Source organism: Centropristis striata, chromosome 23, assembly GCF_030273125.1.
Source record: "Centropristis striata isolate RG_2023a ecotype Rhode Island chromosome 23, C.striata_1.0, whole genome shotgun sequence".
Taxonomy (NCBI): domain Eukaryota; kingdom Metazoa; phylum Chordata; class Actinopteri; order Perciformes; family Serranidae; genus Centropristis; species Centropristis striata.
Window position 1 is genome coordinate 3476711 of NC_081539.1, and position 23630 is coordinate 3500340.

At 36.8% G+C, this 23630-nt stretch overlaps 1 protein-coding gene across 1 annotated transcript in view; it reads right to left on the minus strand.

Moving 5' to 3' along the window:
• Nucleotides 1-422: 422 nt before the first annotated feature.
• Nucleotides 423-23630, minus strand: part of LOC131962140 (E3 ubiquitin-protein ligase HECW1) — a 57102-nt gene continuing 33894 nt past the window's right edge. Inside the window, exons 12-28 of the mRNA XM_059327105.1 lie at nt 22776-22879; nt 21090-21196; nt 18609-18794; nt 16537-16671; nt 15792-15897; nt 14312-14408; nt 12633-12716; nt 11438-11544; nt 10184-10298; nt 9462-9575; nt 9036-9188; nt 7850-7948; nt 7601-7730; nt 6377-6523; nt 5487-5601; nt 2914-3112; nt 423-1223 (exon numbers count right to left, since the gene is read on the minus strand). Coding sequence (XP_059183088.1) covers nt 1112-1223; nt 2914-3112; nt 5487-5601; nt 6377-6523; nt 7601-7730; nt 7850-7948; nt 9036-9188; nt 9462-9575; nt 10184-10298; nt 11438-11544; nt 12633-12716; nt 14312-14408; nt 15792-15897; nt 16537-16671; nt 18609-18794; nt 21090-21196; nt 22776-22879 — 2110 coding nt within the window. The 3' untranslated portion in view covers nt 423-1111. The remainder of the gene's footprint in view (nt 1224-2913; nt 3113-5486; nt 5602-6376; nt 6524-7600; nt 7731-7849; nt 7949-9035; nt 9189-9461; nt 9576-10183; nt 10299-11437; nt 11545-12632; nt 12717-14311; nt 14409-15791; nt 15898-16536; nt 16672-18608; nt 18795-21089; nt 21197-22775; nt 22880-23630) is intronic.

The following is a 23630-nucleotide window of genomic DNA, read 5'->3' on the forward strand; positions in this document are numbered from 1 at the left end:
ACTAAATCCTTTCTGTGAACTCAAAGGTTCAACCCATGTGTCGGGATACATTTAACCCTTTGATGCACAACATATTTTAACTTCTAATGCACAACATGGGTCACATTAATTCCCCATGTTATTTAATGCTGTGTGTTTCTGTGCTATATCTTTTGGTATCAACTTGTTTTATGATTGAATACTCCAAGTATTCTTTAAATATCTTGTTTTTGATAACAACAGATCATTATTTCCATTTTGCCACTCATACTTTATGAAAAAAAAGTTTTTTATTATTACATAGCTAACTACTTGGCTAAGTAGCTTGTTAAGCTAACTACTTAGCCAAGAAGTTAGCTAAGTATTCAGCTTAGCAAGCTACTTAGTGAAATACTTAGACAAGAAGTTAGCTGAGTAGTTGGCTTAGCAAGCTACTTAGCTAAATACTTAGCCAAGAAGTTAGCTAAGTAGTTAGCTTAGCAAGCTACGTAGCTAAAAAATGGACATGGGTCATTTTTGACCCATGTTGTGCATTAGAAGAGTAGTGACACAAAAAGGGATTTTATTAAAAAAATGAATAAAGGAAAACATAAAAATAGGATGTATGATGATCAGAAACAAACTAATTGAGGAAAACCTGGAATACTAAATGATGAAAATAATTTATTGCAAAGATATAGAACATAAAAACTCTATCGGGTCACTTTAGACCCATTTTGTGCATCAAAGGGTTAAAGAAAAAATCCCAACAAGCTGTCAAGTATTTAGCTTTCATAGTGATGTCTTTTGATTTTGTGGAAAGTTCTCGTTTCCGCTCTATTATGTAGCTATTTGATGTGAAGCTGTTACTTTTTGTTTGCATTTTCTATAGCTAAGTATGCATAATTATTGGTTGGATGATGGGTTTTGGTACATGAAACTTTAAATAACCTTGATTGCATTTTTACATTTACCCTTTCTTTACAGTACAATAACAATGACATACATCCACAGGACCAAAAAAAACTTTGTCGAGTATCGTTAAGACATTTTGAGCTGACGACGACGGCGACGCCAGACTCTTTTTTTGTTTGTTTTAACAGTTTAGTTCAGTAAGTGTGAAACAGAGAGGGATGCTTAAGTCTTGACAGGCTCATTCCAGACCAAACGTGCTGGTTTCCTCCACGGCGATCAGTAGTTTCTCATACAGCATGGTGTAGGAAGGGTATGGAGGAAGGTCCAGACGGTTAAAGCAGGTGTGAGCCCTAAGAGACAGACAGAAACATACAGTCATGATCTATTCCAGGGATTCCCAAAGTGTGGTGCGTGCACCCCTGGGGGTGCGTGAGCTGTTAATAGGGGGTGCACGAGATGAAAAATGTAATGGCGGTCTGATAATTACACAATTACATTTTTTCCCCCCACACAATAAAGACGTGTTATTAATTAATTAATAAATACAGGCTATTCAATTTTGTGTCATTTTTTATCCATTTTTGCATCTGTTTTGGTCATTTTGCATCTATTTTTTGGTTGTTTGGTCAATTTGTGTCTATTTTGATCATTTTGTGTCATCTTTGGTCATTTTTGCATCTATTTTGGTCATTTTTGCATCTATTTTTGGTTGTTTTGTGTCTTTTTCTGTCATTTTTACATGTATTTTTGGTCAATTTCAAAATGCACTTCATCTTATAATGAAGCGTAGAAGAAGTTATCTTCTTCCATTTCCTCTGAAAAGTGGTGATTATTTTATTATATGTGTGTTCTGGACATTTGAGCATGATTAAACATGCCTCCTTTAATATGGCTATAAAAAAATCTTATTGCATTTTGTTTTTTTGAAGGTGTGGGGGATTGGGGGTGCGTCAACCTGGTGGGGACATAGAAGGGGGTGCGCGGCTAAAAATGTTTGGGAACTGCTGATCTATTCCAACTGTCCTCCATGATGTCATAAAGTCATGATGCCCTCTTAATCAGAGTTAATCTTACATCTGCTCCGTGTATTTCTGCCATTTTTGCCATGTGTTTTTGGATACATCAGCCCACTTTGGAGACATCTGCTGTGGATTACCCTGCTTTAAGTGAAGATTTTTACTTTTTTTACTCTGTATGAGTCTTGCAATTGAGTCCTCTTCTCTGATGACACCAGTGTTTCCAATGAAACCTGTCACAATTTACTAAGCCCTTATATAAGTTAGTTGATTGATTAATTAATTAATAACGGGATGTTGTATGTGGGATTGAGTAAAAAATTAACTAACCTTCCTAACTTAGAGTGAACCTTCTAAACCATGGGTCTCAAACTCGCGGCCCGCGGGCCAATTGCGGCCCTCGTGACGATATTTTGTGGCCCCCACCTTGATATGAAAGTTTAATGTGAGTTTTATATGAATGTCTCTTTACCGTGTTGTGTGTGGAAGGTCCCTTGATTGCTCCAGCTGGAGCTTTGTTTCACTTGTTTCTATGACGACGTTAACAAAAAGAAAGGCAGCTGCTACCGGAGCGTTTATTATGTTACGTTTTGTGTCTTTTTTTAGTAATTATGTGTCTTTTTGGGGTAATTTTGTCTTTTTTGGGGTAATTTTGTGTCTTTTTTAAGTAATTTTGTGTCTTTTTTACTAATTGTGTGTCTTTTTTTAGTAATTTTGTGTATTTTTTGGTCATTTTGTGTCTTTTTTGGTCATTTTGTGTCTTTTTTTGGTCATTTTGATACTGCCTTCAGTGGCCCCCTGGTAATTTGAGTTTGAGACCCCTGTTCTAAAGATTGCTTCAAACACAAACAAACAAAATATTGTACAAAATAGTCCGTATCATTTGAACTCATCTTGAACAAAGACTTGTTGTGTCTGAGTGGTGGAGCATGGATTTCATTGAGCAAGCAGAAGGCCTTTCACTTTGAGGAATGAAATGAGAACAGCGGAGTGTGAACACGACTTTAAAGGAAGGTCTAGATACCTGGGTAGCGATGTGACTTTGCCCCACTTCTCAATACAGAAGCGGCGAAGTCCGTTGGATCCCCGAAGCGTGGCGAAGCCTTCATAGGGCACACTGGACGTACCCGTGACAAACTGTAGCAGGCGGAGACGCTGCTCATTGTTGAAGCGCTCCACAGCGGCCCAGAACCAGCGCATCACTATGTGACCGTCGTGGTAACCTAGTTATTGGAAGCCAGGGAGTTAACATGTGACAGAATAGACTCTAGGTGAAGGGTTAGAGTCTAGAGCAGCGGTAGGCAACCCGCGGCTCCGGAGCCACATGCGGCTCTTAAGGCCATCTGCAGTTGAAATGAATGAATTCCTTACATTTTAATTTTCATTCATTATTGTTGTAGACCCAAAGCAATTTGTATTCTACAATTTTACAGCATTAAAAAATGTTTCAACAGCTAGAATGTGCATCATAGCTTACAAAAATCTACGTGCCTGGTGCCTTACCATCTAAGTTTTGCCAACTTCATGTCTTGTTTTATGATTCCCTTTCGATTCTAAATCTCCTGAGATATTTCTTCGGTGTCCAGCCTCTCATTTACACTTCCAATTCTGACATTTTTTCTGCTTTTCTGGCCAACAATGGCTCTTTTGTTAGTAGAGGTTGCCGACCCCTGGTCTAGAGTCTAGTATTGACCAGTTCCATTATAAATAGACGCTTTATTTAACCAAGAATGCATGCAAGTTAAATGTAACTATAAAAAGGTCAATATTGGTACTGTGACTGCAAGTTTAATAATGGAAAACATCCTTTTTTTTTGGCTTCATTGACGACAGAGACAGAGTGAAGGTGGAGACATGCGGAAAAGGGCTCCGAGTCAGATTGGAGCCCGGGGCCACCCACTGGCGAGGACAAGGCCTCTATGGTACTCGCTCTAACAGGTGTGCTACTGGGACGCCCCAGAATGGAAACCCTGAAATTCCTAATCCCTAAAAACCATGAAAGTGCACTTTTTTTTTTTACAATAATATCAGGAAACAAGAACATTATTGAGCTTGATTGAAGCTCCCCTCACTACAGAAACATCAGAACAGAATGTAAACTGGAAACAATCATTTTTTACAAGATTGGAATCAAAACAGAACTATTGTGGCTGACCATTCAGGGTCCAGTGTTGGTCCAGTTTTAAGCAGTTCTAAGATACCGTACTGGTGTTGGGGAGCCCAGGGACATGTGCAATGTCAGCGCCAGCCTCAAAATTCAAGCAGGTTCAATTAACTACGGTGGCCCTGAGAGCTCACAGCGCTGCAACTGAAGAAAACCCATGCAAATACACAAAACACAAGCAAACTGAGAAAACATCTTCATCAATTTGACAACACGAGCGCAGCATTTAGAAAACGCTGCAAAGACCACAACACAACAGAAGTGTTTCCAGAGGACACTTAAAAGTGATGCACATGTCTGGACATGATTGTGTTATTATCACGTAATTTCAAGATATTTATAATTTCACGTTATAACGATCATAGCATGTTAACGTTAATAGCCGATCGATAGCATGCTAACGTTAGCCGGCGATCGATAGCATGCTAACGTTAGCAGGCTAGCAAGACCAAGACCAACTCGGTGCTGTTGAGAGAGACCAACTAAAACATGTATCATTCATTTATTTGATTTGTTTAACTGCAATGTGATTGATACGGGCTAGCGGGCTAACGCTATATATCACGTTATAACGTGAAAATATCATTATCATGAAATAATAAAGATAATTATAGTTATCTGGTGTCCTCTGGAAACACTTCTGTTGTGTTGTGGTCTTTGCCGCGTTTTCTAAATGCTTGCATGCAATTTGCTTGTGTTTTGTGTGTTTGCATGTGTTTTCTCAAGTAGCAGCGCTGTGAGCTCTCAGGTCCACCGTTATTAACCCATTTTGACTTCTCTCTCATGGTTTATGTGAGTGATTAAGGTGGAAATCTTCGATTGTAAAAAGCTGTTCAATTTCAGTTCAGTTTGTTTTTTGTAATATTATTGCTTTATCCCATGATGCAGTCCATTTAAAGTAAGTGTAACTTAAATGGAGAGCTATTCACCAGATTACTTTTGTGTATCTATAATTGTACATTTTTGAAGAATATTTTTGTTCTGATAATTTTCAGAACCTCACATATTCACTGTGTCCCCGAGATCATCATCCTCAGATTATCATTATTCATTTTAATATCTGGCTCGTTCTATGTCTTCAATCTAGAGATGAAAAAAAGTGCTCAACATCTTGAGCAGACTCTTTTCTTAAATCTTCTTCAATTGATCTATTTAGTCTTCCTGCTAAGATTACTCTGCTTGCTGGATGCAGGCAAGGACAGACAGCAGTAGCATCTTATCTCAGTCAGGGGACAAAAAAATATAATAAAAATATTCTCTTTTGACCATAGACATTAACTGTACATCTGCCTGAGAGTGAGACACAGTGCGAGTCAGGCATTTTCCTGATCTAGATTAGAGCTATATTGAATGTGTTTACGACCTGTAAAGGGGGTCTTAAAGTTTTTTAGGGACAATTTTATACACACATACTATCACACACAAACACATACCTCCTCTGTACTCTGTGTTGCTCCTCCAGTCATTGAGGTCGATCTCGACTGTACCTGCGATAACCAGTTCCAGCTCCCGTGCATCAAACACAGACACCAGCCTGGAGTCCACCACCTGGTGTAAAGAAAACAACAAGAGAATGTTTCAGTTGCCTCAGCTAGGCCTATGTGGGTGCACTAATGTGTAGCCTACGCGCATCTGTACTATGTAAACTATATTAGTTTATAGTTCATTACAGTTATTTGGAGGTGTTGACATAGTTTTAAAGGTTTCACTTAGGGCTGGCACAATGTATCAATATAATAAATCACTTAGCTTAACTGTATCCCAAATCGGACACCGTTCGGCTGAAATTTCACATTAACTACTAATATAAATGATCATGTTATGCTTCCAGTTAATTAAATGGTGTGAAACTTAAGTCTAACTTCTTATCTTTTGAACCGTATATTGTTTTTACTGTGTACGTTAGCCTCGGGTTTACCAGAGTCGGCTAAAGGACGCTAACGCTGGTGAATTAGCCGTGTGCTAACTGTATCCCAAATCGGACACCGTTCCGCTGAGATTCTACCAAAATTTCACATTAACTACTAATAAAATGATCATGTTATGCTTCCAATTAATTAAATGGTGTGAAACAAAAGTCTAACTTCTTATCTTTCAAACCATATATTGTTTTAACTGTGCACGTTAGCCACTAATTATTTTTATCCTATTATATTTTTGTTGGGTTTTGTATAAAATATCTCTCCCTCCAGTAGCCCTAATTACCTTATTGGTGTTTTTATATAAGGAAAAAAAATATCCAAGCTTGTGTTGACCTTCTATGAATGTTGTTAAAATATTTTATGTTGCTATGGACCATCTGAGAAGTGCAGCAGTTGTTTACCTCGTAGAAACCTCTGACCAGAGCCTCGGTCTGCTGCACCACTCCTCTCTCCACCCTCCACTTGGCCATTCGCTCTATATAATCCTTCTTGTTCTTTTCAGTAACTTGGAGGTTGGAGCCACCTGACTTCAGCTCCCGCTCTGTCACCTGGCAACACAGGAATTACTAGGCATAGGTAACAGTGAAAACCCATTGAAGCAGTATACTGAAAGCTTGTCATTGTGGCAATGCATACAGTGGCAAGAAAAAGCATGTGAACCCTTTAAAAATGACCTAGTTTTCTGCATGCATTTGTCATAAAATGTGATCTGATCTGCATTTAAGTCCCAAGTATGGACAAACACAATGGGCTTAACCTAATACCACACAAGCAATTATAATATTTCATATCTTTATTGAACACATTCATGAAACAAACATTCATAGTGCTGGTGGAAAAAGTAAGTGAACCCTTGATTCAATAAGTCAGTGCGTTTACATGCACAAAAAAAAAAATGATTTTGGCATCTAATTGGACTTCTGTCCTTGTCTCAGTTTACATGCAATTGAGAAAATCGATTAACTGACGGGAACGTGTCCTCCTCCTCAACACTGGGTGGCGATATGCGTCGTTTCAGCGGGTTAATATGGCGCCCTTTCTGTTGACCTCAGTTTGACACTTTGTGCCGTTGCTACTGACCGGCTAACGCTACCGGCTAATGTGACCCACTAATGCTACTGGTTACTGTGACTGGCGGTGGCTAATGTGACCGGCTACTGCGACCGGAGGCGGCTAATGTGACCGGCTAATGTGACTGGAGGCGGCTAATGTGACCGGAGGCGGCTAATGTGACCAGAGGCGGCTAATGTGATCGGCGCCGGCTACTGCGATCAGCTAATATGACCGGCTAATTATGTCTGAAAAAAAGTTGACAAAGAGGAAAACAAAGGACATTTTCATAATAATTTTAGTTGGTTTTAGTTAGTTTCGCAACTACACAATACAGTTTCAGTTAGTTAATTAATTATCTTTTTTTAAACATACACCTAATTGTAACGTGAACCCTTAAAACAAAGTGTGAAATCTCAAAAAAGCCTTTAAAAAAGTGAGGACCGGCCGAAATGTCCTCACTTTGCAAAAATGTCCTCACTCTGTTGGTTAAAAACGTGTCCTGGTCCTCACTATGTAGGAAGCACAAGAACACTCACACACACACACACACACACACACACACAGCGGCTGACCTGGCCAAAGACCTCCTCATTGACAGTGAATGTGAGGTCCAGGATGTCTGTGATGTCGTTGTCTTTCATCCACTGGAGAGACTGGTGGAACTCCTCGTCCAGATACTCCAGATCAGACAGATCTGTGGATCTAAAGGACAAATGGAGCTCACACATAATACGTAACCCACAACACCACATAGTACCAGTTGACATGTACACACTGTGCACATGTATCGACAGAAAAACAACAGCAGTGTATGTACTGACAGTCTGAGCAGGGCCTTGTAGAAGGGTCTGGTAAAGAAAGCATCCAGCAGGTACTGATGGATCAGAGCCAAGCCCAAGATACGACCACTGAATCTGAACCTGGACACACACACACACACACACACACACACACACAGAGGAAACATTAGAATTATCAATAGAACTGCCCCTTAGTGTTCCGTTGGTCCAACAGCAGAAAAAAAGGTTGTTTAATGTTAATAAATGTGTAATAATGAGCTTATGGGCTGTAATATGTGCCACCAGAAACTGAATTTGAATAATTTATATATGTATTTGAACTTTAACTTGAATAATTGCATTAAAACACTGAATTTGAATCACAAAATTTGAATTTGTATTGTTCAATTTGAATCATTGCATTGAAAAACTGAATCCGAACATTCAGTTCTCACAATTCAAATTCCGTTCGCAAAATTCAATTTCAATTTTCTGCGACAAACATCTGGGTAGTTGAGGCAGAGCAATCGAGCGCAGATACACAGAGCGCCTCTTCGGCCAATCAGCACCTCCGTTTTCTTTTGGAACACTTGTTGCCACCCGGTTGCCATAGCGCCTCTTCGGCCAATCAGCACCTCCGTTCTCTTTTGGAACACTTGTTGCCACCCGGTTGCCATAGCGCCTCTTCGGCCAATCAGCAACTCCATTCTCTTTTGGAACACTTGTTGCCACCAGGTTGCTATATCACTTCTTTGGCCAATCAGCACCTCTGTTTTGTTTTTTTGTAACATTTGTTGCCACTCGCCACGAAACGGAGGAAGAAGTTAGACTGGCTTGACCATGGATTGGCCGAAGAGTCGCTATGGCAACCGGGGTAGCAACGAATGTTACAAAAGAAAACAGAGGTGCTGATTGGCCGAAGAGGCGCTCTGTGTATCTGCGCTCGATTGCTCTTAAAGAATTCAAATTCTGTTTCTGGTGGCACATATTTCACATATGAGTTTCTCATAAGTGCTTATGAATGTCTTATAATCTGAAAAAAATATATATTAACTATACTATTGTTACACATATACAGTCTTATTAACACATATTGGTAATAACTAGCATTTTATAAGGACTAATAGGGCCCTTTATATACTTTTAGATAAACCTTTACCATTAAACTGACACTATGTACTCCATGACTACAGTACATGAATAAAGTGTGTTTGTATGCACAGCTTACCATTCCAGATGGTTCTCAACAAACGCTGACAAGGGGCTGATTTGAACGGTGTAAGTATCATTTGCTGAGTATTCAAACAGACCGTAGTATGGATTAAACAACTCCTGGGACAACAGGAAGAAAAACTCTCTGGATGGACCGCTGTAATCCAACCTGAAGAGACAACAAGACAGACATGGAAACGTCATTTCACTTTTGGTTTATTTGCACAGTTTTGGTAATTCTGTGTCTTTTTTTGGTAATTTTGTGTCATTTTTTGGTCATTTTGTGTTTTTATATATATATTTATATTTAGTAGTGGTTGAAAGAATTTGGAATTCTTTTCATAGAAGATGTTTGCGTATTGTTCACAGTGTTCATTGTCAGCATAAATGGACAGCATGTATATTCCAAAAAGGTATTTATTCTAAATAAACAATGTCTCACCCCTCCTCTCCCAGAAAAGTGACGTAGAGTTTGTTCCTCTGCAGCTCTTTGCGAGAGTACGCCATCACCTGGTTAAAGGTTCCCTCCAGCAAGTGTTCTCTCCTGATCAGCAACCTACAACAACCAGGACAGCTGTCATGTTATGAAGAACCACACACACAATCCCTGCACCGACTCTAGAACCAGACCAGACACCAGAAGGGAAGTATATGCTGCTGCGGCCTTAATCATATTAATAATAATAATAATAATAATAATAATAATAATAATAATAATAATAATAATAATAAAATAATAATAATAATACACAATAACAATAATAATAATTATTATTATAATAATATTAAATAAAAATGGGGGAAAAATAAATAAACAATAAATAAAAATAATAATAATAAAATAATAATACACAATAATGATAATAATACACAATACGAATTATAATTATTATAATATAATAATAATAAATAATAAAATGGGGGAAATAAATAAACAAGAAATAAAAATAATAAAATAATAATACACAATAATAATAATAATAATAATAATAATAATAATACAAGTATACATAATTAAAATTAATTTAATCATTTAATAACACCAACAAGAGACACAGAAAATGGCATTATATAACCCTAATAATTAAGACATTTCAAATCAATTAATACCAACACATTATGATTATCTAGTGTGAGTTATTTGAGGTGTAATTTGAGTCTTACTTGATCTTGCCCGGTCCCTGTCCGTAGCCCTTGGCTTCTAGTTTCCTGTAGAAGTTTCTCAGTTTGGCTTCAAAGTCTCTGCGGTACGGAGCCGGAGCCCTGGCCCTCTGCAGGCCTGCACACACACACACACACACACACACACACACACACACACACACACAGTGAAGTTAGTTTTATTTATCATTAGTCAGAAAAACAGAAAAAAATAGTCAGAAAAAAAGAAATAATTACCCCAAAAACAAACCAAAAAATAAATTACTCAAAAAAAATTGAGGTTTTTTTTTTCAAGTGAATGCAATACGCTTCTGTAGTCTGAGATCTCGCATTCATGAGGTCACAGTGAAGAGGCAGAAAAAACAAAGTGTGATTAGTCTCACTTGTTTTTCCTACAGAAGTAAAAGTCACATGGCTTCGTGCAGATTTGCAGATTTAAAGTAGCAAATCTGCGCAAAAAAGTTGCAGATTTACGAGAAAAAAGTGGCAAATTTACTAGATTAAAGTGGCAAATCTACAAGAAAAAAATCACAGATTTAAGAGATTTAAAGTAGCAAATGTGCACGAAAAAAGTCGCAGATTTACGAGAAAAAAGTGGCAAATTTACTAGATTAAAGTGGCAAATCTACAAGAAAAAAAGTCGCAGATTTAAGAGATTTAAAGTAGCAAATGTGCACGAAAAAAGTCGCAGATTTACGAGAAAAAAGTGGCAAATTTACTAGATTAAAGTGGCAAATCTACAAGAAAAAAAGTCGCAGATTTAAGAGATTTAAAGTAGCAAATATGCACGAAAAAAGTAGCAGATTTACGAGGAAAAAGTGGCAAATTTACTAGATTAAAGTGGCAAATCTACAAGAAAAAAAGTCGCAGATTTAAGAGATTTAAAGTAGCAAATCTGCGCGAAAAAAGTTGCAGATTCATGAGAAAAAAGTGGGTAAAAGCACCTTTTTTCTCGCAGATTCACCACTTTAAATCTCATAAATCTGCAACTTTTTTTCTCGTAGACTTGCCACTTTAATCTCGTAAACTTTTTTCTCAAAATATCACCCCCCTCCCCCGGGTCCGTATGTTTTTTTTTACACATTCTGACAGTATGTAATATCCTGTAATATTCTCTAGGGTTGAAATTTGGAATTTGCAAGTATTTCAATGAGTGCCCTGTTAAGGGTTCAGGATTGGACCCATCGGTCCAGGATTTTATAATGTGCCCCTGTGAGGCAGAGAAACTGTGAATTTCCAACAAGCTTTACAACCTACCAGGAGAATTCTGAGGTGAGGATGCAGGAGAACAGCGAGGAGAAATGCTGAAGCCGGGGTGGATGGGGTGAGGTGGAACGTAAGACATGATTTCCTCTTCAAACAAACTACAAGAACAGGAAACAGGAGAGCAGAGAGAAGATATTATGACATTACACAGAGGTCTAGCATGAGCTGTGTCTGAATACACTCATTGTGAATGAGTCAGTATCACTATAAAGTGCCTTTGGTGTCCTCATCAGAATTGCTCAGTCATCATGAAAATGGAGCAAAATAATGAAACTCTGAGGTCTTATTATAAATGGCCAAACATTCACACAATGTTTACAATGAAAAAAGACACAAAATGACTAAAAAAATAAACATTTTTTTATATCAACTTATTTTATGATTGAATATTCCAACTATGCTTTAAATATCTTGTTTTTTAATTTAAAAAACAGATCATAATTTCCATTTTGCCTCTCATACTTTATGAAGAAAGAAAGTTTTTGCTAACTACTTAGCTAGTAGTTAGCTTAGCAAGCTACTTAGCCAAGAAGGTAACTAAGTAGTTAGCTTAGCAAGCTACTTAGCTAAATACTTAGTCAATACGTTAGCTAAGTAGTTAGCTTAGCAAGCTACTTAGCGAAATACTTAGTCAATAACTTAGCTAAGTAGTTAGCGTGGCAAGCTACTGAGCTAAATACTTCGTCAATAAGTTAGCTAAGTAGTTAGCTTAGCAAGCTACCTAGCTAAATACTTAGTCAAGAAGTTAGGTAAGTAGTTAGCTTAGCATGTTACTTAGCTAAAAAATGGATATGGTAATAAAAAAAACCTTTCTGAAATCTGAAATATATTTTCTAAACAGTAAACAGTCAACTTGCTAACTGAGTCATGTTACTAACTGAGTCCATCCATGTTAAATTAAATGCTAAAATTAGCCCAATTTTTGCTGTTTGCATGTACATTATCTGCCTATAGTTACTTTATTAAAAAAAAGTGTGGGAGCTTGACCAACATGCATTTCTAACAGCATAACCTCTACTTAATACAATAAATATGAAATTAAATGGAAAATCTGAACTTTTTTTTTTAATGGGGAAGTTTCAAAGGCACCTTATGGTGATATTGACTCGAATATGTCAGTATAAAAGAAACTGCATGTTCTTACCCAACATGGGTAAAAACAGCATGTGTTCAGCGTGTGTTTTACCTCAACAGGATGACGAGGTCTGCATCACATGACAGCTTCTCCACCCCCTGAGTTCCTTCTGTCCGTATGTAGTGGATTTTCTCCCTGAACAGTCAACGAGACAAAGTCCTTTATTATCATTCATTTTATTGACTTGAATTGAAACTAAACATGTGACTTTGATCCTGAGATGCATCCTGCCTCACTATCTGAGCTTTAACCTCACCAAAAAATAATAATTTTGTGACAAAAATTACATGAATGCAGGTCCCAATCAAGCATAATTAAACCTTGGTAGATTTAAAGGAAAGGGCACTTTTGTATTGTGGTGTTAACCCTCTGGAGTCCACAAAAGCACCGGAGCAAGACTTCTTTATGACGTTGCAACGTAAAAACGAAGCCGCATGGAGCCCTGCTGTCAGCTTTTTTTTTTACAAGTTTCCATGTCCAATTTAGTGCATCAACACTTTTTCAGCAAAGGTTAAAAAACACCACGACCAAGTGTAAGTTTTTGCAAGAGGTTTTTCAAATTTTACAGTTTGCATTCAGCATTTTTAATGCAATATTTTGTCTTTAATGTTTTTTATGTGATTTTTGTCAATTTTTTAGTGTGTTTTTTGTGTGATTGTGTGTGTTTTATGTTTGTTTTTATGTGTGTTTTTGTCATTTTTTTGTGTGTTTTTGTGTGTGTTTAATGTGTGTTTTTTGTAATTTCTTGGGTGGTTTTTGTTTTTTAAAAAAAGTATGTGTTTTCCGTGTTTTAGTGGGTTTTAAGTGGGTTTTTATGTGGGTTTTTTGTAAAAAAACAAAACAAAAAATTTTTTTAGGTGTTTTTGGTGTGTTTTTTTGTGTTGAAAATGTTGATTGAGTAAATCAAAATGGAAAAAATAATAATCATGTCATATAGGTGAGGTTGTGCTGAAAACAATACCAACATGGCATGGTGAACACTTTTTAAGTTGTTTATACAGGCAGAATGAAAAGGACAAACTCCAAAGGATTAACCCTCTATGGTACGGTGTTACCCCATTTCTGGCCTGTCAAATTTCGCCAATGCATGTTTTTGAGTGATGCAATACTTTAAAAAAGAGGGAAGAGTATAGGGAACCAATAGCAATGCTTTAATTTGTCACATGACCTCCAGGAGGCCATATTGAAACACTATTTTACAGACTTTTCCAAAGGAAACAGCTTTGCCATTTTGCGCCACAAAAAATCACTCAAAACATCATTTTCTGTCTGTTTTCCTTCTGGAAAAAATATATTCCTACTGATAGGTGAGTAAACCTTCATTTTTGATAGTTTCATACACTTTAACTGTTGAAGACATTCATTTCAATGGGTCGTTGGTTCAATGGTGCAATGTTTCCTACAGGCAACATTCAGACCAGAAACCGGTTAAAAAAGTTCCTTTTATAATGTTTTTAAATTTAAAATGTTATGTATTGTACCCTGTTGAAGCTACTGAATCTTTTACACATGTTTATTAAATAAATTATGTTAAAATTAATTTAAAAAACTTTCTTTTTCACTTGGGCACCGTTATGGTACAATGTTGCCTACAGGCAACAAACCCCAAAAACATCTCCCCAAAAAAAAAAATTATAAAATTTCTTCAGATTATGTTTATTTAGTCTATTTTAAGACAAAAAAACAAAGTAGAGTTCAATATTTCTTGGTCATTTCAGAAGGAAGCGTACCTCAGGGCGTGGTTTCTGCTCAGGCTCGGCTGTCGCTCCTGCAACATGTCAAATATGTTCGGCTGTCTGAGGAAAGCCACGATCTTGTCATTGTAAGCTAAAAAGAGACAGAAGACAAATAAAAACCATTAGACATTATCACAGATTTACCCTTCGAGGCTCGGAAGAGACTTTCCACAAAACTTGTTGATCCTTTATAGAGTTCGTGGCTGGTTAGTCTTCACTCCCCTGCTCTTTTTTCTTTGTTTCCCTATTTCTTTCTCACCATGTAAACTGTACGGCTTTATATATCTGTACAAATGACAGATGTATAGGTAACACAGTGGTAACTTACTGTTTATCATTTTATTTAATTTTTTTATTTAATTTTTTTAATTTTTATTTTTTTTTAATTTGTTATTTTTTAAATTTGTCTGTGTGTGTGTGTGTCTCTGTGTGTGTGTGTCTGTGTGTGTCTGTGTGTTTGTGTTTGTCTGTGTGTGTGTGTGTGTGTGTCTGTGTGTGTGTGTTTGTCTGTGTGTGTGTGTGTGTGTGTGTGTCTGTCTGTGTGTTTGTGTGTTTGTCTGTGTGTGTGTGTGTGTGTGTGTGTGTGTCTCTTTGTGTCTGTGTGTCTGTGCGTCTGTGTGTGTGTGTGTGTGTGAGTATGTGTGTGTTTGTGTGTGTCTGTGTGTTTGTGTGTGTGTGTGTGTGTGTGTGTGTGTGTGTGTGTGTCTGTGTGTGTGTGTGTGTCTGTGTGTTTGTCTCTGTGTGTGTCTGTCTGTGTGTGTGTGTGTGTGTGTGTGTGTCTGTGTGTTTGTCTGTGTGTGTATGTGTGTGTGTGTGTGTGTGTGTGTCTGTGTGTTTGTCTCTGTGTGTGTGTGTGTGTGTGTGTGTCTGTGTGTTTGTCTGTGTGTGTATGTGTGTGTGTGTGTGTGTGTGTCTGTGTGTTTGTCTGTGTGTGTGTGTGTGTGTGTGTGTGTGTGCGTGTGTGCGTGTGTGTTTGTCTCTGTGTGTCTGTGTGTTTGCCTGTGTGTGTGTGTGTGTCTGTGTGTGTGTGTGTGTGTGTGTGTTTGTCTGTGTGTGTCTGTGTGTGTGTGTGTGTATGTCTCTGTGTGTCTGTGTGTTTGTCTGTGTGTGTGTGTGTGTGTCTGTGTGTCTGTGTGTTTGTCTGTGTGTTTGTCTGTGTGTGTGTCTGTGTGTCTCTTTGTGTCTGTGTGTGTGTGTGTGTGTGTGTGTGTGTGTGTGTGTGTGTGTTTGTCTGTGTGTGTGTCTGTGTGTGTGTGTGTGTGTGTGTGTGTGTATGTCTCTGTGTGTCTGTGTGTTTGTCTGTGTGTGTGTGTGTGTGTCTGTGTGTCTGTGTGTTTGTCTGTGTGTGTGTCTGTGTGTCTCTTTGTGTCTGTGTGTGTTTGTCTGTGTGTTTGTCTGTGTGTGTGTGTGTGTGTGTGTGTGTGTGTGTGTGTGTGTGTGTGTGTGTGTGTGTGTGTGTAATGACAGAACCTACATGGAGCGGTCAGCTGCTGTGAGTGCTGGCTTCGTATGGCGGCTACGAGGCTGTTTCCAGGCCGGGCCATGAGAGAAGCCCCCCGACTCCTGGACACATCAGACGCCTGGGAACAAACAAACACCAACAAAACACACTTTTCACTAAGAAACAGCTGAAAGAAAAGAAAAGAGACCCACAATTGCACAGTTCATCTTTTGGTGAGGATCTAAGCCAAGGGTCTCAAACTCAAATAACCTGGGGGCCGCTGGAGGCTGTATCAAAATGACCAAAAAAAGACACAAAATGACAGAAAAAAACTAAATTACTTAAAAAAGACACAAAATGACCAAGAAAGATGCAAAATGGCCAAAAAGACACTAAATGACTGAAAAAACACTAAATTACTTAAAAAAGACACAAAATTATTTAAAAAAGACACAAAATGACAAGAAAAGACACAAAATGACCCAAAAAAAATACACAAAATTACAAAAAAACCCCCACAAAATGACAGAAAAAAATACTTAAAAAAGACACAAAATGACCAAAAAAAAGACACAAAGTTACTAAAAAAAAGACACAAAATGACAAAAAAGAAGCAAAATTCCAAAAAAGACACAAAATGACAGAAAAAAGACACAAAATTATTTTAAAACCCCCCACAACATGACAGAAAAAAAATACTTAAAAAACACAACAAAATGACCAAGATCTAACTTTAAGAAGGGAGATGTGTAGTTGATAACTGTGGAGTGTGTGATACCTCTCCAGCGCTGTAGCTGCGTAGTCTCTGCAGATGTTGCCTGTGAGCGAGGTGACCGGGCAGTCGGCCATTCTGCAGAGGGATGCGAGGGTCAATAAAGGTTGTGGCTCGACTGTTGTGGTCTACAAAGAAAGACTGAGAGGCAGAAAAAATGACTTCAATTGTACAGTATTTATTTTTAAAAATATTGATTTTTAATTATTTGACACGTTAGAACTAGGGCCGGGACTTTCACGCGTTAATTAAGATGAATTAATTACACAAAAATAAACGTGTTAAAAAAAATGTACGCATTTTAAACACACTTATTTTTGCATCGCGGAACGTTTCTCCCTGGATGAGTTTCAGGAGGACCGATTATACTGGAGCACCAACTAGCGTTGAGACAACAACAAACCACAGTGAACATGAAGGAAGAAGCTGATGAGACCTTTGGTTGGCCCCGTGGATGATGGGACATTTAGTTACTAAAAACCAACGGATGGAAGCGCCGATAAGAGCATGGTTGTGTTGCTATGCAACAAGGAATTCACATATCACCATAGCAGCACATCCAGCCTCAAGTATCACCTCAATGCTAAACATATAGCAGCTAGCGGCTATAGCTAGCGTGGATTGTGTTTTACTCCAAAAACCAAAGTATTCTAGTTTACAGAAGGTCTACCTACCTATAGGCTACCTGGATTTATGAAATGTACTATATTTCTAAATATGCTATTGCTACACTTAATGGAAAAAATTGCACTGGTCTGTTGGACTTGAACAAAAATAAACAATATTTTTGTCGCTTAAGCTTATATATTCAGTCATTATTCAATGGTTTACTAAAAATCCATGTGAAAAAAATTACTTCTCACTGTTCTCAGGTCAAATATTTATATGTGATTAAAATGCGATTAATTTCGATTAATTAATTACAAAGCCTCTAATTAATTAGATTATTTTTTTTAATTGAGTCCCGGCCCTAATTAGAATTAATACATTCTTGATCAAATTTCACACAATGGCTCTTTTAAAAATGATTTTATATCAATTTTATTAATATCCATTTATATTTTCTTTTTCTCTCTACCCTTTATACATTCATGAGCAAATCAACACATTCATGCAGACACATGTCTTCTACTCTCAATTAGTGAAGTGACAACCAAGCTTTGTGAACCATTTTCTTTATTTTCTGAGCCCACTAGATGGCGCTCTTTGTTCAACAAAAGGCTGAAAAACACCCTCACTTACCATTGCTGGAGTGGGGTCAAAAATAAAGAAAATGGTTCATGAACAGGGGTCTCAAACTCAAATTACCTGGGGGCCACTGGAGGCAGTATCGAAATGACCAAAAAGACACAAAATTACTAAAAAAAGACACAAAATGACTGAAAAAAACACTAAATGACTTTAAAAAGACACAAAATGACCAAAATGACCAAAAAGACACAAAAACCTGAAAAAAAACTAAATTACTTAAAAAAGAAACAAAATGACCAAAAAAAGACACAAAATGACAGAAAAAACTAAATTACTTTAAAAAGAAGCAAAATGAGCAAAAAAATACACAAAATGAGCAAAAAAATACACAAAATTACTAAAAAACTAAATTACTTTAAAAAGAAACAAAATGACCAAAAAAGGGAATAGGTAATTAAAGGGACCTTCCACACACAACACAGTAAAGTGCCATTCATATAAAACACTAAATGACTTTAAAAAGACACAAAATGAGCAAAAAAATACACAAAATTACACAAAAAAACAGAAAAAAAACTAAATGACTTAAAAAAGAAACAAAATGACAAAAAAAGACACAAAATGACAGAAAAAACTAAATTACTTTAAAAAGAAACAAAATGACCAAAAAAAAGACACAAAATGACCAAACAAGACAAAATTACACAAAAAAAAAAGACACAAAATGACAAAAAAAAGTAATTAAAGGGACCTTCCACACACAACACAGTAAAGTGCCATTCATATAAAACTCACATTAAACGAGTTTGAGACCCATGTTCATGAAGCTTCGTTGTCTCTGCCCTCCAATAGATCTAACGAAGGTTCATTCTACTAACGTAACCTACTTTTCCCTGGGGGTCCGTCTTGATCTCCCAGCCTCTCGGCAGCTCCAGCTGAGTGTCTGCAAACTTGTTGAGGAAGACCACCAGGTCCCGGTTATGTTGGTAACGCTCAAAGTTCCTGGCGTCGCGGCGCACCTTCAGGATCATGTGTTTCACACAACTGCTGCTGGTGAATATCCGGTAGGCTGCCTGGACACACAACATCAACCAGTTCACATTTACAAACACGAGGACCTGTTGAGTTTCTGACAGTAGAAGAGTCTATATTTTATCATTTGGTGTTTTAGTGCAGTAGTCGTCAACCTTTTTGAGTCGTTTAGTCTATTTTGTGTCTTTTTTGGTCATTTTGTGTCTTTTTTGTGTCTTTTTTGTGTCTTTTTTGGTCATTTTGTGTCTTTTTTTTGTCTTTTTGTGTCTTTTTTTAGTCACATTGTGTCTTTTTGTGTCTTTTTTGTGTCTTTTTTGGTCATTTTGTGTCTTTTTTTTGTCGTTTTGTGTCTTTTTTTAGTCACATTGTGTCTTTTATTAGTCATTTTGTGTCTTTTTGTGTCTTTTTTCTAGTCATTTTGTGTCTTTTTCTAGTTATTTTGTCTCTTTTTGTCTTTTTTGGTCATTTTGTGTCTGTTGTGTCTTTTTTGGTCATTTTGTGTCTGTTGTGTCTTTTTTTTGTCATTTTGTGTCTGTTGTTGTCTCTTTTTTGGTCATTTTGTGTCTGTTGTGTCTTTTTTTTGGTCATTTTGTGTCTGTTGTCTCTTTTTTGGTCATTTTGTGTCTTTTTTCTAGTCATTTTGTGTCACTGTCACATTTACAAAAGCAAGGACCTGTTGAGTTTCTGACAGTAGAAGATTCTATATTTTATTATTTGGTGTTTTAGTGTACGGTGGCCCTGAGAGCTCACAGCACTGCAACTTAATAAAACACATGCAAATACACAAAACACAAGCAAATTGAGAAAACATCTTCGTCAATTTGACAACATGAGTGCAGCATTTTTTTTTTTTAAACGCGCTATAAAGACCACAACACAACAGAAGTGTTTCCAGAGGACACTTAAAAGTGATGCACACGTCTGGACACGCTTGTGTTATAATCACGTAATTTCAAGGTAATTATGCTTTGCTAAAGTTAACTCTATGGAGTTTTGAAGAAATTATTTTGTCTTTTTTGGTCATTATGTGTCTTTTTTGGTCATTTTGTCTCTTTTTTTTGTCATTTTGTGTCTTCTATGTCTTTTTTGGTCATTTTGTGTCTTTTTTTAGTCACATTGTGTCTTTTATTAGTCATTTTGTGTCTTTTATTAGTCATTTTGTGTCTTTTTGTGTCTTTTTTCTAGTCATTTTGTGTCTTGTTGTGTCTTTTTTTGTCATTTTGTGTCTGTTGCTGTGTCTTTTTCTTGTCATTTTGTCTCTTTTTTTGTCATTTTGGGTCATTTTGTGTCTATTTTCTAGTCATTTTGTGTCTTTTTTTAGTCATTTTGTGTCTTTTTGTGGGGTTTTTTGGTCATTTTTGGGTCTTTTTTTAGTCATTTTGTGACTTTCTGTGTCTTTTTCTAGTCATTTTGTCTTTTTTGGTCATTTTTGTGTCTTATTTTGACGTCATGAAGAAGTTGTGCTCCGGTGCTTTCGCAGACTCCAGAGGGTTAACGGCTGATGGATAGCATGCTAATGTTAGCCAGCAATTGATAGCATGCTAACGTTAGCCGATACGATACGGGCTAGTGGGCTAATGCTAGCCTGCTAACGCTATATATCACGTTATAACATGAAAATATCATTATCATGAAATAACGTGATAATTTGACGTTATAACGTGAAATTATAATTATCTTAAAATAGCGTGATAGTATCACATGCGTGTCCAGACGTGTGCATCACTTTTAAGTGTCCTCTGGAAACACTTCTGTTGTGTTGTGGTCTTTGCAGCTCGTTTTCTAAATGCTGCGCTCGTGTTGTCAAACTGATGAAGATGCTTTCTCAATTTGCTTGTGTTTTGTGTATTCGCATGCGTTTTCTTAAGTTGCAGCGCTGTGAGCTCTCAGGGCCACCGTACTAGTGAGTATTTGGGAAACATTTCAAACTATATTACATTGTGTTTGTGCTCTCAAAGTAATAATAAGGAACATGTCTGCTCATGCAGTTGTGTAGCTCATTGGTGTATTTTTTTTAATTTTTTTTGGATAACAATGGAGCTCTATGGCACATATAGGCTCAAGCAGCAACCCAATGGTCTAAACTGTTGAGGAATTTACCAGTTTTACACTCATGAAGCTGTAAACCCGAATCAATTTTAATGTAACTTTAAAGAAAAGCTAAATGATTCTACCTGTGGAGCATGATAATCCTAACATAGACTGTCTCAAAATAAATAATTCAGGGTCAGAGAGATTGAGAGACGGTTTGTCATATGACTCCAAATGAAACAAAATCTATCTCAGTAATGTCACAGTCAGCACAACAAACTGTATGCAGGAAGATTAAGACTCACATAGTTACTGTGCAACACAGTGAAGAATTCTGGGTGTGTGATGAACTTGACAGCAGGTGATTGGAGGAGATGGCTGATCTTCTGGTGAGTGACAGGGGAGGCGGGGCCTGCAGACAGACAACAGGTGAATTACTTCCTTTGTGTAGCACCACCCTGATTCCAACTACCGTATTTCCTCAAATAGTAGCCGGGGCTTCCATTAATAAAACATCAGTTTGGGACCTGGCAAATAATAATGGGCAGGCTATTATTTGAAGGAGGTTTTTATTAAAAAAAAAGAAAATCAGAGCACCTCTGAGTGTTTTACACAGCGCATTGTAGCCAGTTACCTCGATGTCGGCCATATTGGAAGTACTGGGACGTAAACAAACAATGAACAGCACGCTGAATGTTCATTTTAAGCAGGATTTAAAATGTCTAAACTACTAAAAAGCCCAGAAGTACGTGCATAAACGGCCTCGACTTTACAGAGAATGACTAGGACAGCAGGAGAAACAACCATATTTACCTACAGTACTAACTCGTGTGGCCAAACTTCTAAATACGTGTTGTGTTGAAATCAGTTACCCTGTCAAATCCCCTGCAAAGCTACGAGAAAAAATGTGCAGATTTATGAGATTTAAAGTGGTGAATCTGCAAGAAAAAAAGTTGCTTTTTTCCCCACTTTTTTCTCGTAAATCTGCAACTTTTTTTCGCGCAGATTTGTTACTTTAAATCTCTTAAATCTGCGACTTTTTTTCTTGTAGATTTGCCACTTTAATCTAGTAGATTTGCAACTTTTTTCTCTAAATATTACTATTGTTTTTATTCATACTTGGCCCTAATATGCCGTCATAGTCAAGTTCTCCTGGTACAAGTCACTGAAGAATAACTCTGTTTGTACGACTGTTTCTTGCTGATTTTTTTTATAAATGTTTCATTTTTACATTGGAGGTCCAGGTGAATAAAGTGAATATTATTATATTATTATCATACTGATTGGTCAGATGTCATGGTGTCACTGTCTGTGACGTAGCCTGATCTTTGCTGATTAGCTGGAAGAAGAAATCCATTCTGATATCCACTGAAGTTACCAAATATGGTTCTTTGCCCGATAAAGGATTAATAACAAATAATAAAACTATCACCTGTTACCTGCACCTGTGGAATGTTCCAACAGTTTATTTAAGTTTTCTCCAATTTTTCCAGTATTTTGTTGTCTGTACAACTTTTCTGAAACACTCTGCTGGCAGGAAATTCAGAACAAGCATATATTTACAACAGTCAATGAAGTTGATGAAGTTGATAAACATTTAAACAGATTCTCTTTATGTAGTTTTCAATTGAATAACTGTCAAAAAGGATTGGCAAATTATTGCATTTTTACTTTTTTTTTTTACATGTTATTTGAAATGGGGGTTGTATTTTTAAGGACGGTGTACGTTCTGACTGAGGTATTATATGTACGTATAGTATAAAAGTATAATGTTTTGCATTAAAAAAAGGTACTGAATCAGAAGATATACAGTTGTACATGACATTAACACAAAATATAACCAATGTTTGTGCCTTCAAATAGTGAAAACAGGTAAGTAATTCCACAGACATGCATGAATACAATTTAAATCAATGTAGGAATTATAGATTTGGTCTGTTTTTTAGTTGGGAAATGATGTTAGTAAACTGTGAAGAGGCTCAGTACTGTACCTGTCTGAACAGTGTCAGGATCAGTCTCCGTGCTGCTGCTGCGCTCTAACCGTGGACTCCCGCTGTCCTCCTCTGTGGCCATCGTTCTTTGGATGCTCTGGTACCTGCAAATAAACCCAAGTTTTATTCTTACAGTACAGTGAGTTTATGATAAAGGGTATCTGAACCTTTAATCACAAACAGACATCTCATTGTTGATGTTATTGCAAATTTCTTTAGAGCAGGGGTCTCAAACTCAACTCAGCCAAAATGACCAAAAAAAGACACAAAATGACCAAAAGATAAACAAATTGACTGAAAAAAACAATAAATTCTTTAAAAAAGACACAAAATGACCCAAAAAAGACACAATATTACTAAAAAAAGACAAAAAATGACAAAAAAAAAGAAAAAGAATTTCCAAAAAAGACACAAAATTACTAAAAAAAGAAACAGAATTACCAAAAAAGACAAAATTATTTTAAAAAAGACACCAAATTAACAAAAAAGACACAAAATTACTAAAAAAAGACACAAAATTACCAAAAAAGAAACAGAATTACCAAAAAAGACAGACAATTATTTAAAAAAGACACAAAATTATTCAAAAAGACACAAAACTACCAAAAAAAGGAATTAAAGGGACCTTCCACACACAACACGGTAAAATCCCATTCATATAAAACTCACATTAAACTTTCCTATCAAGGTGGGGGCCACAAAATATCATCACGAGGGCCACAATTGGCCCGCGGGTCGCGAGTTTGAGACCCATGCTTTCGAGCTTATTTTCTGCATTTCATTACATTTCTCTTGCACAAAGGTGTTTATATATATACATATATATATATATATATATATATATACATGTATATA